Source organism: Eumetopias jubatus, unplaced genomic scaffold (genome assembly GCF_037043125.1).
Source record: "Eumetopias jubatus isolate StellerSeaLion01/CBP00866 unplaced genomic scaffold, mEumJub1_p1.0 scaffold_7, whole genome shotgun sequence".
NCBI classification, from domain to species: Eukaryota; Metazoa; Chordata; class Mammalia; order Carnivora; family Otariidae; genus Eumetopias; species Eumetopias jubatus.
The window spans coordinates 98,839,029-98,858,738 of NW_028274813.1; the positions used below are offsets into that span (position 1 = coordinate 98,839,029).

The window sequence follows — 19,710 nt, forward strand, 5'->3', positions numbered from 1 at the left end:
CCAGGAATCAGCTCTGCTGAGTCCCTCTCCTCACCTTCCATAGCCATGCTTCCAAGTTCTTCCAATTTTAAGATCTAAAGTTCTTCTCTCCATTGTCAAAGCCCCCCAGTTCTGGAATTCTGTAATATCCCCCAGTGGGTTTACTATGCCTACTTTAGGCCCCTTCCAATCTCCTTTCCATCTCACAGCCAGGATGATTTTTTTTAACTCAAATTTGGTAGTGTTGTGTTCTCACTTAAACCACCTATGCAACTTACCATTGCTTTTAGCCCTGAATGTGATTTATAGGCTCAGTCTGTGTGGTCTGACTCCCACCCATGGCTCCGGGTTCATTTTGCATTGTGTTCCTTCACTGTCTCTGGGAGTCAGGCAGTAGGTTTCTTTTGTTCTTGAACAGGTATCATACTGTTCCCACCCCCACTCCCCAAGGCCATTGTACATGCACTTCCTTCCCCACTTCGTGCAGTTAAACCCTATACTTCCTTCTGATCTCAGCTGGGACATGATTTCCCTGGAGAAGCCATCTGAGATCTCTCTGTTGAGGTGAAATCCCCCTCTTTTATTTGCTCATAGAAATATGTCTTCCATCTTTATAGCATACATCTCAGTTGTGATTTCATATTTCCGTGTGTGTGATTATTTCCCTATGCCTATCTCCCTCACTAGACTCTAAGCTCTGTAAAGGGCAAGAACTGTGTGTGCTTTGCTAAGTGCAGTGCTTGGCACATAATGAGTATGCCATAAATATTTGTGAGATGAGTGAATGAAGAGACCAAAGAACACCCTTGTGTAGTGTTAGTTATAGTCACAGCAATAAAGTCCTGTTTCTCTGGTCCATCCACTGGGACTTGGGAATAGGGTAGTCATCAGTAATCCTTCTAGACAATGGTATCCATGATAACTTAACTAAGAGTTAAAGCCAAAAATGCTGCATTCTTGTCCTGGCTCTGGGATGGTATGCCCTCTGGCAAGTTGTAATTTTTTTAGGCCTAAACTCTGTATTTCACCCCTAATTAGGTATCTCCTTCTGTACTTAGACTCTCAACAGCTGTTTTCTCCAGACCTCTCCTTCCTCCCTGCCTGCCTGCCTCCTCAGCTAGAAATGACGGTAGGCCTCCTGCAAAGGGAGGGGAAGGCCTGAAACAGAACTGGCTTCTCTGTGGGAGGATTGGGAGGAAGCACAGAGCGTGGGTACTAATTCTATGAAACTGCCTTGGTATTCAGAAACAACTGCTGGATTCTATCTCTTCAGACAAACTAGTTTTGAGAAGTAAGGCTTGAATACTTGACATGACAGAATGCTAGTCCTAAACAGCCTGTTGCCTGCAAGGACATTAATTCATCAAACTTAAATGGTATAACCTAGAAACCTTGTTTCAGTGTATTTAATCCCTTTCTTGTTTAACTGGGGTGTCTCTTTGATCTTCAAGCAGTGTAGAGTTTCAAGCCACTATTGTTTATTTTCTATGTGTTTTGCTTAAATATTTCATGGAAAATGAAGGGGAGAAACTTGGTTTTCAAGTTTCTGGAATCCTTCAGAAGAAAGTCAACAAGTTGCTTTCTCCATCATTCTGATTCTTGGATCCCAGTTTGTCCTCAGTAAATGAAGCCCAGCTACAGTAACCAAGGAGGAGATCCATCCTGTCCTAAAGTCTTGCAGTGTGAAACTTGCAATGGTCTCTTTGTATGTTAATTTCTCCATCTCTAGAATGGATGCAATTGTTTTTACCACCCTTAGGGAGGTGTCATTAAATCACTGAAATGATATTGGAAGAAAACAAGAGTGATTAATCTTGCAGAACAATACATCTGTATTTTCTCCATATTCTCCAACGTGCATGAAAAGTTCCTTCAGAAGAGAATGTTTACACTGGATGTATGTATACCTGATTTGATAATCCCAAACTACACCCCAACCACCCACTTCTGAATAGGGGGAAAAAAATCAGAAGCCTGCAATTGTGTAACATGCAAATCTCTTCTGGACTGGAGCCCATCGCTGTGGTTTGGCAACACAACCAGCACAACATCTCTTTTCTCATCTCTTGGGAAAAACAAAAAACAAAAAACAAAAAACCAACAGAGGAAAAAAAATACCTTGAGAATAAAGGTAATGATTAATCTATCAGGCACAAAAAGGATCGTTTTGGGTATTTCAGACTCTAACTCACGAAGTCAGATAAACAACAGTGAACAGGGGATGACAATTTCACCAGAAGAGGATTAAGTCACGGGCTGTAATTGGGACAGCGTTTGTACAGTCAGAGAATCTCACTAGACATCTCCAGGAATCTGAGCTGTTGTCAAAACTTCCATTTTCACGTGCGAGTGAAGTAGGAGCCAGAAGAAGCAGGTACTGGTGGAGAGAGTGGTCCTTGGAGAAGCCCCATGATGCAGCCTGGTAAGGGGCGAAAGAGGAAAAGCTTCAAGCAGAAGCTGGTCTTGAAGAGCAGCTTAGCTAAAGAAACAATCTCTGAGTTCTTGGGCACCTATATAATGATCGTAAGTATTTCCTGAATTCTGACCCAGTTATGCCTCTCTTTCTATGTAGCTGGTGGCGGATAGTTTTGTTTTCCTTAAGTTTGTTACCAGATTCATCTCTTCCAGGAAACATCACGTTACTTCCATGTTGTTTGACTATTTATTGACCACAGGTTAGGTTTCCATTTACTCATTTCATTTATTCTCAAGAGTTGATGGGGGTGGGAGAAGGGGAATAAACTACTTCATTTCAGAGATTTACTCAGACTCTGAGCTGGCTTTGATTAAAGTCAGCTGTTAGAAATTTTTCTCATTGATTAACTGATGTATACCGTGTTCGTTTCCCACAAACATTGAAGTGACTCGCCCCTTGAAATAAGGATCGGTAGTCAATAAATATGAACGGCAAGAAACAACTCAGTAGTACAAATGCTTGGCAAGGCTTATGTTGTCAGATCACTTGACTTAGTAAGTTAGAAATTTCGCGAGGTAGAAATATGTATTCTGCAACCATCCAGCTTTGGTTTTGCGTGATTTTCCCCCCTCTATTTACCTTAAGCTAATCTCTAAAGGTCTTTAATGAGACAGTTACAAGAACCTTCTATCTATTTATCTATCTATTTATCTATCTATCTATCTATCTAATCTATCATCTATCTAAAGGAAGGACTGATTATAAGAACCACTCAAGGATCTTGGCCAGGGAATTGCACAGCTATTAATGAAAAACTGGACAGTTTACTTAAGTGGCATGGGCTCTAGGCTCTCATCCTATTGCACATTGTAGTATTCTTTGGATGCTGAGTTTTTAGCTGGAGCAAGATCATTTGTGAGCAGAAAATGAAATGTTTGATTATTCTCATATGCAACAACTACTGACTTTAACTTGCTCTAAAAAAATAAATAAATCTGCTCAAAGATTCCCTACTTCAGGTATTAGTAATTTCATTTTTCTTAAAGTTATAGAGAATTGTCCATAAATTTTGTACTTTAAAATTTCTCTGGTAGTGTATAGCATGGAGACTACAGTTAGTTAACACTGTATTGCATATTTGAAAGTTACTAAGAGAATAGATCTTTAAAGTTTGTTATCAGGAGAAAGAAATGTAACTATGTGGTGATAAATGTTAACTAGACTTACTGTGGTGATCATTTTGCAATATATACAAATATTGAATCATTATGTTGTATACCTGAAGCTATTATAATGTTATGTCAGCTATATCTCAAAAAAAATTTCTTTGCTTTGTATAAATACATAATTTAGGTGAATAAGCCAAGATCAAGAAACAAATGTGAACTCAGAAATTTGAACCTAGTGTAAATTGAGAGGGAGTCGTTAAGTTTCCTGGTCTCTGAGAGCCTCTTTTTACTGGATCCACTCAAGTCTTTTCAAGGCATATGGACAACTCCTTCTTGACTGTCCTCACTCACTTGAGTTAGGAATGCAGATGGGGTGGGTCGTTTGAAGGAAAAGAGAGTAAATAAAAGCCCATGATTCTTCTGATCTTACTCAGTGCTTACTGGAAAATCACCCTCAGTGAGACAAGAACTCTGGGGTCATGTTCTTTACAGTTTGGTCCCAGTGAGGAGAGTGGATGTCACCACAGACTCAATTCAGCTCTATGGTGACCTGTGGTACAGAGAAGTAAGCAAATTCAGTTACAATCCACAGTGCTCTGCAGAAAACACAGAGGAGGAAGTGAACTAAACATCCGTTTTGCAACTGAAAAAGCTAAAACCTCCTTTCTTAATGAGAAGCTGTTTCATAACTCCATCCCCTCTGTGTTGAGTAAATAAAAGTTGCTTTCCATCATTCACCATTCTATTCATACAACTAGTTGCATGTCTTCATCTAGTATTCAAGGTGGGAGCTAAAGAAATATCTTCTATTTTATGTTGAAAATAAAACTTTGTATCTTCTGGTGAAAGCCAATAATTGCCTAAATGTTTCATTTCCATCTACATTGTACATTTACTTTTTTAAAAATTAATTAATTAATTAATTAATTTTTCTTTTTAAAGCAACCTCTGATGGAGTCCATAATTGTGATTATAATCTTTTTTTTTAAAGATTGTATTTACTCATTTGAGAGAGCGAGAATGAGAGAGAGCACATGAGAGGGGGGAGGGTCAGAGGGAGAAGCAGACTCCCTGCCGAGCAGGGAGCCCGATGCGGGACTCGATCCCGGGACTCCAGGATCATGACCTGAGCCGAAGGCAGTCGCTCAACCAACTGAGCCACCCAGGCGCCCGTGATTATAATCTTTTTATTGAGGCTTGGGGGGTATATAAACAAGACGCTTTTGCACACAGTATTTTTTAACCAATTAATCTTCGTGGTTTTGCTTAACTATCAGCCAAAGTAATGGTTTCTGCTTAATTAGAAAACATGCATTTTGTGTTGCTTTGTATAGCAAAAAGCTTTGCATGTTGATAAGGCAGGGGCAAAAGGGAACATAAAAAAGATGGCAAAGGACATACAGGACTCATCAGGCCTTCAAATTTGTTTTTTTCCCCAGATGTTGGGAGTCTGGTGCCATTTTCCCTCCTCCTCTCAAAACTTGCTCTTAGGAGAAGCGTCTTAAACTCATTGACACCATGGTGTCAATGACTGATGACATCCACTTAACCATGAGCATTAAAGTCCGTGAAAAAGTCTCTGTAAACTACAACTAAAAACAACAATGATTAAGTTATAAGCAGTTAAGCTAGCTCTAATTTAGGCTTGTAGTCAAGGGACAAGTAGGCCTTTTTGCCTTTGCTAGGGCCCGGGAGAGGGTTTGTAATGTGTGTTCCCTAATAAAGAGGTTTTGAAGCATTAAGCTGCAAAGGAAGGGAGAGAGCATGTATTAAGTACCTACCATATGTTAGCTTCTTTATATACATATCTGTTTAATCCTACAATAGCTGCACTAGAAAGGCTTTGTTAACACTCATAAACAGTTGGAGAAATGAGGGCTCAAAGAGACCAAGTAACTGGCCCAAACCAGGAAAGTATGGAACTGGGATTCTTTCTAATTCTAGAGCCTACACTTCCCACCTATTGATGGAATTCCTTCCCCAACGTCCTTGATAGATAGTAAATCAGACTCCCTCTACTTTAACATCTCCATAGCTTGGAACCATGAAAGAGCTCTCCTTTGCCTGTGGGCATGTGAGTTTAGCTGATGGGCACCTAATGAGACCAGACCATGAGTTGTACCCCAAAGCCTTCTGAAGCAGAAAAGACGGCTCAGCAGGAGCCAACAGTTATGAGGGGAAGGTGGAGCACAGGGGACTCCTCAGCCCCCTGCCCATGGCTCGTGGCCTGGGGATTTCAAGCTGCACATTACATACCCACTGCTTAGAAAGTTCTTGACGTAAGAAACACTCATTAAATGCCGGCTCCCTTTCCCAGTTCTCTCCCCTTCCCCTCTTTCACGTGGAAGTCTTTGTAGTATTTGAAAATACCTGCTTTGTCTCCTTCTGGACATCTTGCCAGCTCCCTTCCCCCAACATCTGCCACGTACATAACTGGGACCCCATAATTATGTCTTGTTCAATTAAAATGTCTTTTGGGGGCTGTACTTCTCAGAATCTCTAGTCATTTCTTGTAATAAATATTCACTCCTCACTATTCTATAGAGGTGTGATTCTTTGATACAGTTCATCCTATTGAAGATGCTGAGGTGAGCAAGCCACCATATTTCCTCCTGCGGTGGAAGGGCATCCTTCCAGGGCTGGATTTATGAGTGGGTAATCATCTACTTGTGTATTGGGAAAGATTCTAAATTCTTGTCTCACTCTGCCAAGCTTACACATTAGAGATCTACCTTTTGGCATCTCTAAGAATGAAAAAATGTAAATACTTGCTATAGCCTTGATCTGTGCCCTGAAGGGAAATAGAATGAGCAGAGACCTGGGACACAGGATACGGAGGGCATAGGGGAATAGGCAGTGCAGGAGGGAGAGAGGAAGTGGGATGGGTGGTACATGAGAAATGTCGGACTCCACTCTGTTTTCCATATCTGCTCTTGCCTTCCTCCAAGACTTCATGACCATACTTCCCACCTTGCCAGAGTCACTGAGTTTGTCATTCTGTCTTTAGGAGATCTCAGATATGCTGACTATAGAAATTCTGGGGCCTTAAAATTATTATTACAAATTGTGCTCAGATCTTGGAGTGGGTCTATTCCAGATTGGAGAGCTTTTGAAACTTAAGAATATACGATTAGCATTTAAGTAAAATGGGAAAATTCTTAAAATAAGCTAGTTCTTAAAACAAGTGCTTTGCAGGTCATAATTCAGGACATTTGGGACTGCTGCATATTTAGAATTCCCAGGTACTAGTAGGACAGCTCTGAGATAGATGCTGCTGGCCCTTCTTATTGATGGGAAAGCCGAGGCATGGGCTGATGCAATCATGTGTCCTTTGAATCAGTGTGGAGCCCGCATGCCCTGCCTTAAGCATGCACTTGCCCTTGGTTTCCACTGTGCTTCCCTCCAAGAGGCATAGAATGCTTTCTCATATAGATTCTCTTTTTTAAATTCCAGTATCATTAATATACAGTGTTATATTGGTTTCAGGTGTACCGTATAGCGACTCAACTATTCTGTACATTACTCAATGTTCATCATGACAAGTGTGCTCTTAATCCCCTTCACCTATGTCACCCACCCACCCCCCACCGCCCCTCTGGTAACCATCAGTCTGTTCTCTAGAGTTAGGAGTCTGTTTTTTCCATTTGTCTCTCTTTTTCTTTGTTTTCTTCCCTAAATTCCACATATAAGTGAAATCACGTAGTGTTTGTCTTTCTCTGACTTATTTTGCTTAGCATCATACTCTCTAGATCCACCCATGTTGTTGCAAATTTCATATAGGTTCTTGTTTATTTTTATATTTATATCTTTCCTGGAAGCGGGGGAGGGAGGGAGAGAGAAAGATCAACTCCATTTTGCCAGATGGAGAAACAGGTGTAACATAATTAAGAGGTTCACCCAAGGTCACCCAGCCTATGAATGCAAGAACTGGGCTTTATATTTGACTGTAGTTATTCCTAATGTACCATTGTTTGATGAGAGTTAACTCCTTTCCTGGGAAAGCCCAAGAGAACCTTACTAATTTTATAGTGTAAAATACATTAGACACTAAAGTTGTCAAAAGATGATAATATAGAACAAACACGATCATGGCATGGAAACTTTATAGAAGATCTATTAGCGTAAAGTTTATGGACCACTTCAGTACCTACAAACACACTCAAACCTCTTGTAACACGAGGGTTCTGAGGTGATTCAGTCATATCTTCATGTGCCTAATGAACACATTGACCATGCATTGCACTGTGTTTCTTCTAGTGCTTCTGTTTTCTGGGTTCTCCTTGAGACCACCCTGTGGCTCAGAGCAAAAGACCGACAGGCCAGTGGCCAAAGACACCATAACTCCTCTCTCTTGCTTTCTGACTCAACGGTCACTTGCCCTTTCTCTGATTCCTCCCTGCTTGGTCTGGCTTATTGCTTTGCAAAGACCTGCCCCAGTCCAAGCCGGGATGTCCAGAATGAGGGTCCCACTGAGCTAGAGCCATCGGTCTACCCACAGCTGATAGGACAGAAGCCTCTGCTGTCAGCAGTGCCTGGCAGATTCTGGCCACAAATGGCGTGTTTGCAGGGGCGGTGTGGAAGAATCTCTGTCCTCAGGCTCTCATGCACTGGCTTGGGAATGAAGTGGCCTCTGTCGTCCACCCCCTGTGTCTTTCAGATGAGGAAACAGAGACCCGCATCCTCACAGAATTCTGTCAAATGCTTTTTCCACCACAGTAGGACATCAGAGAGAACTTGCACAGTCAGTCCTACTTGATTCTTAAGATTTACTTATCATTTATGTTTAGTTCTCAGCTTCTCATGGATTTGTACTTCTGTCCTGGGGGGTTCTGTTACTTTAAGAAAGTGCCAGCTTCTAACTATGAACATGGGGAAGAGTTAAATAAACATGGCAGGATCTGTGTGGGCTCTTGCCCTGTGCCTTCAGCAGGTGTGAGGGTGTGAGGGGGCCCAAAGCAGGAGGTCCTTTCCCTTCAAGTATGGCTATGTGATGAGGACAAAAGACAACGAAAGGGGTTAACATTTATTGAGCGTACAGTATACCCAGACACTCTTTAATTCTGGAAACATCTCACGAGGTAAGGGAATTCTTCATATTTTACAGATGAGAAAATGAAGGCTTACTACGATCAAGCGACTTGCCCACTGGCGAGTGTGTGGCGGATTTGGGATCAGAGTCAAATCCCTGCTTTTCCTTCACCGTGCTGGAGTTATTCTCACATACGCTTTTGAGCTTTTACTACTGTTGCCCCAAACAATATATGTTACTGTTTTGTATGCTTTAAAGATGTACGTATGTGGCTTCCTAGTTTGTATACCTTCTACAGTTTGAGATTTTTCCCCAAGTACACTTCCTGAGACTGCTCTGTTTAGAGCCATGTAGATGTGGGTAATTCATTATAGTCTTGTAGTGCAGTGGCTTTATGTTTCCACTCCCCTTGTGAACCGTTGGGGTGGTTTGCAGTTTGTCACTAGGAGCACCACTGCAACAATGAACATCTTTGTACACATCTCCTTGTCCGTGTGTTCCAGAGTTTCTTCTGAGTATACACTTAGAAGTGGGTTTGGTGGCCCAAGGGCATCTTCAACTTCATGCATATTGCAAAATTGCTCTCCAAAGTGGTTTTAAATTTACAGTACCATCAGCAACCTGTGAGTTTCCATTTTCCATGTACTCCCTGACCCTTGATATTATTCAACTTTTAGATTTTTGCCCATTTGACATATAAGAAATAGAATTTCACTAATATTTGCAATGAATTCCTCGTGCAGTTGACCATCTTTTCATGTTTACTAACCTTTAGATTTCCTCTTCTGTAAATTGCCTGCTCATATCCTCTGCATTTTAATTTTGTCCTATTGATTATAATAGAGTATTGGTATTTTTAAAATCCAGACATTAGAGGTATTTTGTGTTTTCTTATTACATAGTTTAATGTCTTAGTTTTGATATTTAAGTCTTTAAATAATTAGAATTTATTTTGGTATATGATGTAGAGTAGGTGCTCTTTATCTGGTAGGACAGCCAATTGTTCCAGTAACATTTTTGACAGTCTGTTCTACTTCTATTTCTTGTGATGACATCAAATACCAGTTAGATAGAGATCATATATCAGTTCATATATAAATGTGGTTGTAGGCCTAGACTTGATTTAGTTCTTTTGATTTCTCTGTCCAAACCAGCACCAATGCCATATATTTTTGTTATAATTACTTTCTAAATTATTTTTTGTTATCTGATGTTTTTCTTCCTTATTTTTCCCATATTGTCTTGGCTATTTTTAGCCCTTTATTCTTACATGAATTTTAGGATCAGTTTATCAAGTTCCATAAACACCCTGTAGACATTTTGACTGGAATTGCATTGAATTTATGTATTATTCTGGATAGAACTGGCATCTTTAAAATATTGAATCTTATATCCATGAACATGATGTAGCTCTTTCTTCATAGGTCTGCTTTCTAAACTTATTTTTAAGTTTTATAATTTACTTGATATTAGTCATATATCTCTTTTGTTTGATATACTGTGGTTGTTAGTACTGTTGTGAATGGTACATTTTAAAATTATATTTTCTAAAACAAATTATATTTTCTAATTGGTGACTACTAGGGTTTTGGAGCAACATTGATTTGTGTGTATGTTGATCTTGTATTCAGCAAACTCGGTAACTGTCTTATAACACAAGTAAATTTATGGATTATCTTGGATATTCTGTATAGATCAGGTCTGTCAAATATGATAGCCGCTAGCCATATGTGGCTACTTAAATTAAAATTAAATTTAAATAAAATAAAATTTGTTTTCTTCAATCTTACTAGTCCCAGTTTGAGTGCTTAAAACCCATATGTATGACTTCTGGCTACACTAGACAGCGTGGATGTGGAGTTCTGTTGGACTGGACTGGTATAGATAATATTTTTTTTAATATTTTTGATATTTTTTTCTGAGAATATGAGAACTTTTCTTCCTTTCTTGACCTTAAATATTTAATTTCTTCTTATTACCATGGTTAAAACCTCTCTAGTACAAGGTTACTAGAAGTTATAGTTGTAGTATTCTTGTTTTATTCCCAACTTTAAAGAATCTGCTCCTCATGTTTTACCATTAAGTGTGATAGTTCCTGTAGGCTTTTGGTAGACATTCTTGATTTGAGTAAGGAAGTTCCTGTCTGCTCCTAATTTACTAAAACTTTCATTAGGGATGATTGTTGAATTTTAAAAATATCTCTTCCATATTTATTGAGATAAGCATATGGGTTTCTCTTTTATCTGTTGATAAAGAAAATTACACTGACAAATATTTTTAGCATTAAATCCTCCTTACATTCCTCAGATGAATTCTCATTAATCATGCAGCATTTAATTTGCAATGTTTTATTAAGGATTTGAACTATAATTTCTTTATATTATGTTGTCCTTCATCCAGTTTTATCACTGAGATTATATTAATGTCATGAAATGAAGTTCTTTCCCTCTTTTTATATTTTCTGAAACACTTTGCATGCCGTGATCGTATAGTGGTTAGTATTCTGCGTTGTGAAACACTTTGCATAAAGTAAGGATTACCTACTCCTTGAGGATTACTTAGCATATGCACTGAAAAAAAGAGAGGGCGAGAAAGAGGGGAGGGAGTGAGAAAGAGAGAGAGGTGTGTACAAGAAGATTTCTCTAAAATTTATGTCTAATTTAGATTCTCCATTCTTTTTCTTAATTTAAATTCAATTACCTGACATATAATTTATCATTAGTATCAGAAGTAGAGTTCAGTAATTCATCAGTTGCATGTAACAGCCAGTGCTCATCACATCACATGGCCTCCTTAATGCCCATCACCCAATTACCCCGAGGATACATATGTAGTGATCCTAAGGGGTACCTGCACCCCGATGTTTATAGCAGCAACAACAACAACAAAAAGAGTTTCTCTTTCTCTTCCCCTGAAATTTTACTACAATATGACTAAGGGTTATTTTATTTTATTCGTAGTGCTCAAGATTCATTGTTTATTGGAATTTAAAGATTCACAATTTTTACCAATTCTGGAAAATTCTCAACTTTATTACTTTGCCTTTTCCCCAGTTTATTTTCTCCTTTTAGAATTCCTATTATATGTGCATATATGCCTGACTCTTTCACTTTTTTTCTTTATGTCTCTAGCCATTCTCTCCTATCTGTATCTCTTAATCTCTCCATGATGAATTTTATGTAATTGTCTCAAACCTGTCTTCCAGTTCACTAATTCCTTACTCCATTGTATCTAATCTTTTGTTTAACACACTCATTAAGTTTTTAGTTTCATTCCTATGTTTTCATTTCCAGGAGTTCTATTTGGTTCTTTTTAAAAATTGTTTTTCTTTTCTTAGGTGTTTATTTTTTTCATCTCTTTAACTCACTAAAGTCTAATATATTTATGCTATTTTATGATTGTTCTGTCATCTTAAGTTTTGGGGGAGCTAATAATCCTGCTTATTTTACCTACTAAGTCTCATTGATGAAGGATCATTTCCTTTAGTGTTTTGTAAATTTGTATTGTGAACTCTTCAGGAAGGTTTGTTTTTCTCTGTGGGAATTCTATATGGCCTGAGTTGTGGAGTCATTCTTCTACAGCAGGTTTGCATTTGCTTCTGCTAGGTTGCCCAGGTATATCACCAACCAGAAATTATTGTGAAGTGGAAAACTGGAAAAGGAAGATTGACGAATGTGCATGCCCTGTTGAAGAGCACTCTCCCAAAAGAATGGCTCTTGGCTCCCTTTCTTCCACATGGGACTTGTGACCATGAATGATTAAGAAATCCCATGCTTTCTCCAAATGAAGCTGGTTCTCTTCACGTCCTTAGAGCCTGAGTCAGGATCAGCTGAAGGACTTTCCTATAGATTTCCCCTTAACAGCCCTGAACATGAAGGGCCAGACTAGCCCGGAAAAGTTCAGAGTTCCAAAGGACTTGGGGAGAAAAGTCCATTCTGGATCACTGATCTGAAGGCTACAGATACCTAAAGCCAAACAATTCTGCCAAACAGAACTCTGCTTTTGATCCCTGAATTTGAATTTTGACTCAGAAAACTTGCCACTTTCATTGACTTTCAAAGAGGAAGTACTTTTGTTTTCTGCTTTCCAAAGTGGGTTTGGTTGGTTTTTCTTTAGTGACAAAGCCCATTGCAACATGTTCCCATTACTTGACAAGAAAGGAGAACATAGAAATGAGAGCAGAAGTTGGCCCCTCTTTACTCATCAGCCTTGTGATGAAGATATCACATAAAGTGAGGGACCATGAGGAAGAGAATCCTCATAAAAGTGAGGTAACTGATAGATCTGATTGAAATGCTAAAACAGCCCAACAACGAAGGCTACTCCGTACATCTAGTGGGCACCTTATTTCATGTCTGAGGTAGGATTGCTAAGCCCACTGAACCCACAAAGCAAAGCAAATTCTTTATCCATTCATCTATCATTAGACACTAGGCTGCTCCTATAACTTGACCATTGTAAATTATGCTGCAATAAACACAGGGGTGCGTATATCCTCTCGAATTAGTGTTTTCGTATTCTTTGAGTAAATACCTGGTAATATGATTACTGGATTATATGGTAGCTCTATTTTTAATTTTTGGGGGATACTGTTTCCATACTGTTTTCCACAGTGGCTGCACTAGCTTGCATTCCCACCAACAGCACACAAGGGTTCCTACTTCTCCACATCCTCGCCAATACTTGTTATTTCTTGTGTTTTTAATTTTAGCCATTCTGAAAGGTATAAGGTGATATCTCATTGTGGTTTTGATTTTTATTTCCCTGTTGATGAGTGATGTTGAGCATGTTTTCATGTGTCTGTTGGCCATCTGTATGTCTTCTTCGGAGAAAAACTGGAATGACACAGAGAAGATTAACACAGCTGCTGCACAAATCCCTTTTTTTGAGGAGCATCTCGTGGAACTGATGATCTATGGAACATACTTTGGGAATTGCAGGGCCTAGAATGAATCTAAGAAACTAATCGGCCCCAGAATTCCTCTGTCTCCAGGGTTCTTTCAAAGTGAAAGTGACCCAAGGTGTACTTAACATTGTTAGACCACTCTAAGTAAAGGGAGAGCTGTCTTGAGCAACCCCCATCCACATTCAGCATAATCAGACCATGGTTATCCTAATATGAACACTGACACCTTAATAATAAGTAAATAATGCTTAATAAATAATAAATAAATGCTTAATTAGTTCCTTATTCTGGCGCTGGGATCATGATCAAGTTCTTGTCCAAGCTAGCATTATTTGGATGAGTTGAGGGATGTTAATGCCTGATGTAGGTCAGAAGAGAAGAGCATTATTCTTTTTAGCTTGTGAGAAACAATGGTGTTTAATCACCTTATATTTCTGAGGCCTAATTTTGTTCTTGGTACTTTTTTCTACTCAGAGAGATCTGAGGTTGGCCATCTGCCCATTCACCTGGTTCTCAAACCTCGGATTCCTCTGTTTTTATGAGCCTGCTCTAACATCATCTTTTTGCAAGTACAGCTGGTTCTTGAGTGGTGATTGATCTTATCCTGATATTCTCTCAGGCTGCGTGCCACCAAATACTTTATTTTTAACCAAAATGTCCAAGTTTCAATCTTGGGGTTTTTTTGTGACTATTTTGTTATGACTGAGAAAATTTTATTTTCCAATTGGAAAACTAACTGACTGGAAAGCCATACATAAATATGCTTTCTGCCCTAATAAAGGGAACAAGCAGACCCACCGAAACAGTAGCGGTTGTCAGAAGAGGAACACAGAACTAGGAATCCAAAAACCTGGCTCCCGGTTCAGATTCTGCCACTTATTATCTGTATGAATTTTGTCGAATTGTCCAGTGTTCCACTTTTTAAGTCTTTATTTTAATTCCAGTTAGTTAACATACAGTGCAACATGAGTTTCACATGCACAATACAGTGATTCAACACTTCTGCACAATACTGGGTCTTAATCAAAAGCACACTCCTTAATCCCCCTCACCTATGTCACCCATTCCCCCACCCGCCTCCCCTCTGGTAACCATCAGTTTGTTCTCTAGAGTTAAGAGTCTGTTTCTGGGTTGTCTCTTTCCAGTCTTCCACTTTTGAAATGCAGATTAAATGTTGGCAGGTAATGTACGTGACAGTGTTAACCACACTGTATACATGCTGTATTCACCTATCCAGGGGTCAGAATTATGTGTAGTCAAACTGGGGCCCCATCATTGACCACCCATGTGAGCGTGAGAAATTCTCTTAGCCTCCCTAAAAACTTCATTCCCTTATTTGTGAAATGGAGGAAGTAAGAGGACCTGACGCACGGGGCTGTTGTGCGGACCAATGGGCTAATGTATGGAAAGTGCTTAGCTTGTAAAAAGCACTCAATAAACATTAGTTGTTGTTGTGACTATTACCGTTATGTCTTCCAATGGCTAGAGTCACATCAACTGAGTAGATATATGAGAGGTAGGATGTGGGGCTTCTGGTAACATACACCTACAGCCTGGGCTGGAGGGCCAAGGTTTGCCGAGACTATGCTGGCAGATTGGCATTTGTTCTCCTTCCTCCCCCGTTACAAAAAGCAAGATGTTTATAGGAGTAGGGGAACCTCTGGCAAAACCCCAAAGTGACTCCTGCCTCAAGAAAGGGGACTGGGTTTTTGGTCTCGCTATCACTGCCACCTTAGATGAAGTCATGCCCATGGTCAGTCCTTTATTTGAGGGTTGCCACAGATTCTCCCTCCAGGAACTGAGAGGCTGGGCTACCTCTCATCCCAGAGATGTTATCACCATGCCATCTGTGGGGCCAACAAGTCACTGGCACCAAAACTCTTCCCAGGACTTCAGATGGGAGTCGGTAGCCCCAAAACTCATTGACACGAGGCAGGTCATGTATATGAGTGAAGTGGACAATGTATGTCCTGTCTTAGGATGCATCTGCCGCCCAGACTCTCTCCACTGTGGCCAAGTAGGAATTGGGTGGGTTTTTATCAGATTTTCAAGTTTTCTAAAAATGGTCAGAAATCAAAAGTTCTATGCAATTTTTCTCTTTTTAAATACTGGCAACAATTTCTAAAATAATAATAATTTAAAAAAACACGGTGTAGGCCAAACAAACATATTTCTGAGTCAATCCATCCCACTCATAAGCTGTCTTCAGCCATGGACCACCAGTTTGTGACTCTGCTCTAAGGTGTCCTTAATTGCATTCTACACAGACAAAATATGCTCACCAGAATAGGGAAAATGGAGAGACTGTGAAGGTCTAAGCCTTCTGTTCAATATCATCTGTTTATAAAAGGCTTGGCTATGGGAAATCTAATTCCTGCATGCGAGATTGTTGTCCTTTTCTTTTCCTGTTCTAACACCTCGCAAAACTGATTGAGGCAATAGTGTGAAAACCATTTTTTTTAAAGATTTTATTTATTTATTTGAGAGAGAGAGAGCAGGAGCAGCAAGAGGGGCAGAGGAAGAGACAGACTTCCTGCTGAGCAGGGAACCCAACAGAGAGCTCAATCCCAGGACCCTGGGATCACCACCTGAGCCAAAGGTAAATGCTTAACCAACTGAGCCACCCAGTTGCCCCGTGAGAAAACCATTTTTATTTCAGGCAGTATCAGAAGAGAAATCTTGATCTCATGTAATTTTAATCAAGTTTCTCATGAAGCCAATCTGTCATGTGCATATATTAATATATTTGATTTAATAGTATTATGTCAGATGATTCAAGAATTTGGGGAGACTTAAATGTCAAAATAACCATCATCTAGTTAGTAAGGCAAAATTACAAAATCACGTCTTCATGTACACTTTCCCTAGGCATAAATGCTTAAGGCATTTTTTTTTTAATAACAAGCCTACAATATTAAATAACAGTACCACCCTTCATCCATACTTTTCCTACCAGTCTATGAGCTCTCAAAAGGACCTGGGTCTGATTTTTTTTTTGCATCCCTGCTACCCCTGGGCATCATGCATGGCACTGAGAATATTTGAATGTACCTATATATGGAGGAATAAATGAAGAGCGGAAGGAATGGCTGGATGAATGCCAAATTCCAATTAGGGCTACTTGTAGAATTGAGGATCTTAGTTTCCTCCAATTTTGCTTTTTGAAAGACAGACTCATAAAGCACAAATCTGGACAAACTACTTATTTGGCTCAGGCACAGTTGAGGGCAGTTTAGTTTAAGTGAAAAAAAACACAACCTTTGGACCCAAATGTTAATTTTAGGTTCCAAAAGATCTTTTCACTAGCTGTATGTCCTCCGGCAAATTACTTATCTCAAGGTTTCTTTGGATGAAAACAGCAGAGTTTTCCTCCCCCTCAAATTATTATGCGGACTAAAAGACAGTGTTTGTAATGCGTGTGTGTATGTATGTGTGTGTGTGTGTGTGTGTAAACAAATCAGTTTATTTATTTATTTTTAAAGATTTTATTTATTTATTTGACAGAGAGAGAGAGAGAGAGAGAGAGAGAGCACAAGCAGGGGAGTGGCAGGCAGAGGGAGAAGCAGGCTCCCCGCCGAGGAAGGAGCCCGACGTGGGGCTCAATCCCAGGACCCCGGGATCATGACCTGAGCCGAAGGCAGCCGCTCAACCAACTGAGCCACCCAGGCCCCCCAACAAATCAGTTTATTTAAACCCAAAACAAATCAGTTTATTTAAAATACAAATGTTGCCCCAGATCTACTCTCTTAATGCTGACTTCTGTCTGGTGAGCATTTACATTGAATGACAAATTTTCTACTGAAGGATATTTTTCATTTAAAATACACTGCTTACCTATTTCTAAGAAGACCAGCAGCAACGTACAAGGTCAACAGCCATATATGACTCACATTCTTGGGTCCCATTGTTGCTGCCCATGTGACCCCTAGCAACCATGCCCCAGACTGGCACTACTGGATTAAAGCATAATAATTTCCTAGAAAAGTTTTCAGGAGAAGGGTAATAAATAAGTACTAGCCAAGTGAGCTTGGAAGCTACTGGGGCATTTTATTCTCAGTGGCCACTTTAGTTACTTCTTTGGCTCTGGTTAAAGGGACAAGCGGGAGTGGGGGAAATGCTTGGCTTCTCGGGTCTTGGTGTTGAGAACAGAGATGAGTGCTAGGAAGTCCCCAAACACTGGCTGGTGCCGCCGGAAGTCTCTTTGACTCGTGAGTGTGGTTCATCTGTGCAGAAAAGGCCCACCCCACGATTATCTCAGCCCAGTCGCTTCCAGGGCCAGGCAGGTTTGGTCATCATTAGGGGCATGAGTGTGCCGGCTGCTGCTGACCACAGAGTTGGGAGACACTCTGAGAAAAGGAGCGAGCCAAAAAGAACAAGAGGAAAGGGTCTAATGGGCTTTCTGGTGTAGTATTCTCCTGGTGATTGCTCAGTCATCTAGTGGAAGCCGTCTGTGCAGGGGGAGCTAGAAGGCAAGCAAATACTACTCAGTGAAATCGGTCTTGCGTAAACCAAAAAGCTGTGCTGCATCACCAGCCTGTCTCACTGACCTCTGAGAAAGAAGGCAAATGGGGCTAAAGAGGATGTTTCCCTAGGTCATTGGAAGCTTTGGTGAGAAAGCACAAGTGTTGGGTATTTTTCTGAACCAGAGTGACCACATGTGTCGTCACCAGAAAATGCACTTTGTCTTGGCGCAAAATCCCAGAACTACAAGAAGATTCCCAAATGAGCTTCATCTTCAGTCCTTTCTCCGCAGCCCGATGCATCTAGTTTACAGTGCGGGTAGGATAGATGGGTAGATGGGTAACTGACAGCTCTTGGGTCTCCCAAGTCCTTCAACACTCCCGGACAGCCCTTGTAGCGTGCAGATGGGAAAGCTGGTGGCCTGACCCCACATTCCGTGGGACCTCGCTGGTCCCCCTGAATATTGCCATGAATTCTTGGGGCTGTTGGTTGTCTTGGATGACCTCTCACTCCATCCAGTGTGTAATGGTTAAAGCACAGGCCTCCGAGTAAGACAGACCTGGGATCAAATCCAGATTCTGTCTCCTTTGTTTTTATTATGTAACCCTGGAGAACTTGTTCGGCTTCTCAGCCTCCATTTGCTCATCCATGAAGCGGAGATAGTGATGCTGTCCTCCTTTCCTGGGGTGCGCGGGCATTGGTAGGATGAAGTGATACAGGGAAAGCACTTCGCCTGGGACCGGGCGCAGAGAGCATCCCTGGTGTTTGTATTTCTTTACCCATACTGCCCTAAACAGATGAGTACAGACACTAAACATGTCATGCAGCCTTAGCTCCAAAGTCCATGACAGTACTGGCCAAGAAGCCCTTTCAACTGTTCTTTCAGTATCCACTAATTCTGAGAACGCTGAACTGTGGAAGACATGTACTATACAGGACATGTTATCCTTTCCTTCTTTGGACAATGTCTGATGAGCACAGAGAATTGCAGACCCCTTGCAATAATCACAAGGTCCCCTGGTGGTCCCTGGCCTCACGTTGCAGGCATTTGCAAACATTTTCTAAAGAATCCTTGGCCTCTGTTAACTACTGCTTTCCCAAAGGGCTCAGTTTTTACATATTGACTAAACAGATACTTGTTCAGTGTCTATTATACACTGTGTACAGGGTTAAGAACATCTTAGTTTGCACTTTAACGGAGGTAATAGATACCCAGGGGATTTGAGAACGGTCAAATGAAATAAAATTTGTGGGCTTATGATTCTCCCCAACCCAGCATTTGTTTGTGATAATCACTTTACCTCTTTAGGTTTTATACTGTGTCCAGTAATCAGCTTGTCATAGCGGTCATGGTTCAACTGGGAACTTCCCAGCAGCCCAGCTGAGATTTCTTAGAAATTACACCTCCCATTTCTCACATCCTATCCCGTTTCTATTGAAAAGAAATTTACACAGGGTTTTTTCCCCCCCTGCTTATGTTTAGATATTTTAAGATCTTATTTTTTATTTATTTGACAGAGAAAGACAGCGAGAGAGGGAACACAAGCAGGGGGAGTGGGAGAGGGAGAAGCAGGCTTCCCCGCCCAGCAGAGAGCCCGATGCGGGGCTCGATTCCAGGACCCTGGGATCATGACCCGAGCTGAAGGCAGACGCTTAATGACTGAGCCACCCAGGTGCCCCTGTTTAGATATTTTAATATATTCCATCAGATATTGTTTGAGCATGGAATATAAAGAAGCATGAGCTGCTG

General features: G+C 40.5%; 1 protein-coding gene and 1 long non-coding RNA gene across 4 annotated transcripts in view; both read left to right on the forward strand.

Annotated features, from left to right (window-relative positions):
- The first annotated feature begins 525 nt into the window (after positions 1-525).
- The window catches only part of AQP9 (aquaporin 9), a 42,321-nt gene continuing 23,136 nt past the window's right edge, over positions 526-19,710 (forward strand). The window contains exon 1 of one of the 3 annotated variants that reach the window (XM_028100174.2): positions 526-543. Coding sequence is in view for 1 of the 3 variants with exons in the window: in XM_028100171.2 (XP_027955972.1) it covers positions 2,389-2,502 (114 nt within the window). In the remaining 2 variants the exon portion in view is untranslated. Of the gene's footprint in view, positions 544-1,835; positions 2,503-19,710 lie in introns of those variants that run through there. The other 2 variants (XR_003608619.2, XM_028100171.2) reach the window with 2 other exon arrangements.
- Positions 8,860-13,096, forward strand: LOC114206426 (uncharacterized). Its single transcript, XR_003608620.2, has 2 exons — positions 8,860-10,471; positions 12,199-13,096. It is a non-coding gene; the product is annotated as an uncharacterized LOC114206426 (long non-coding RNA).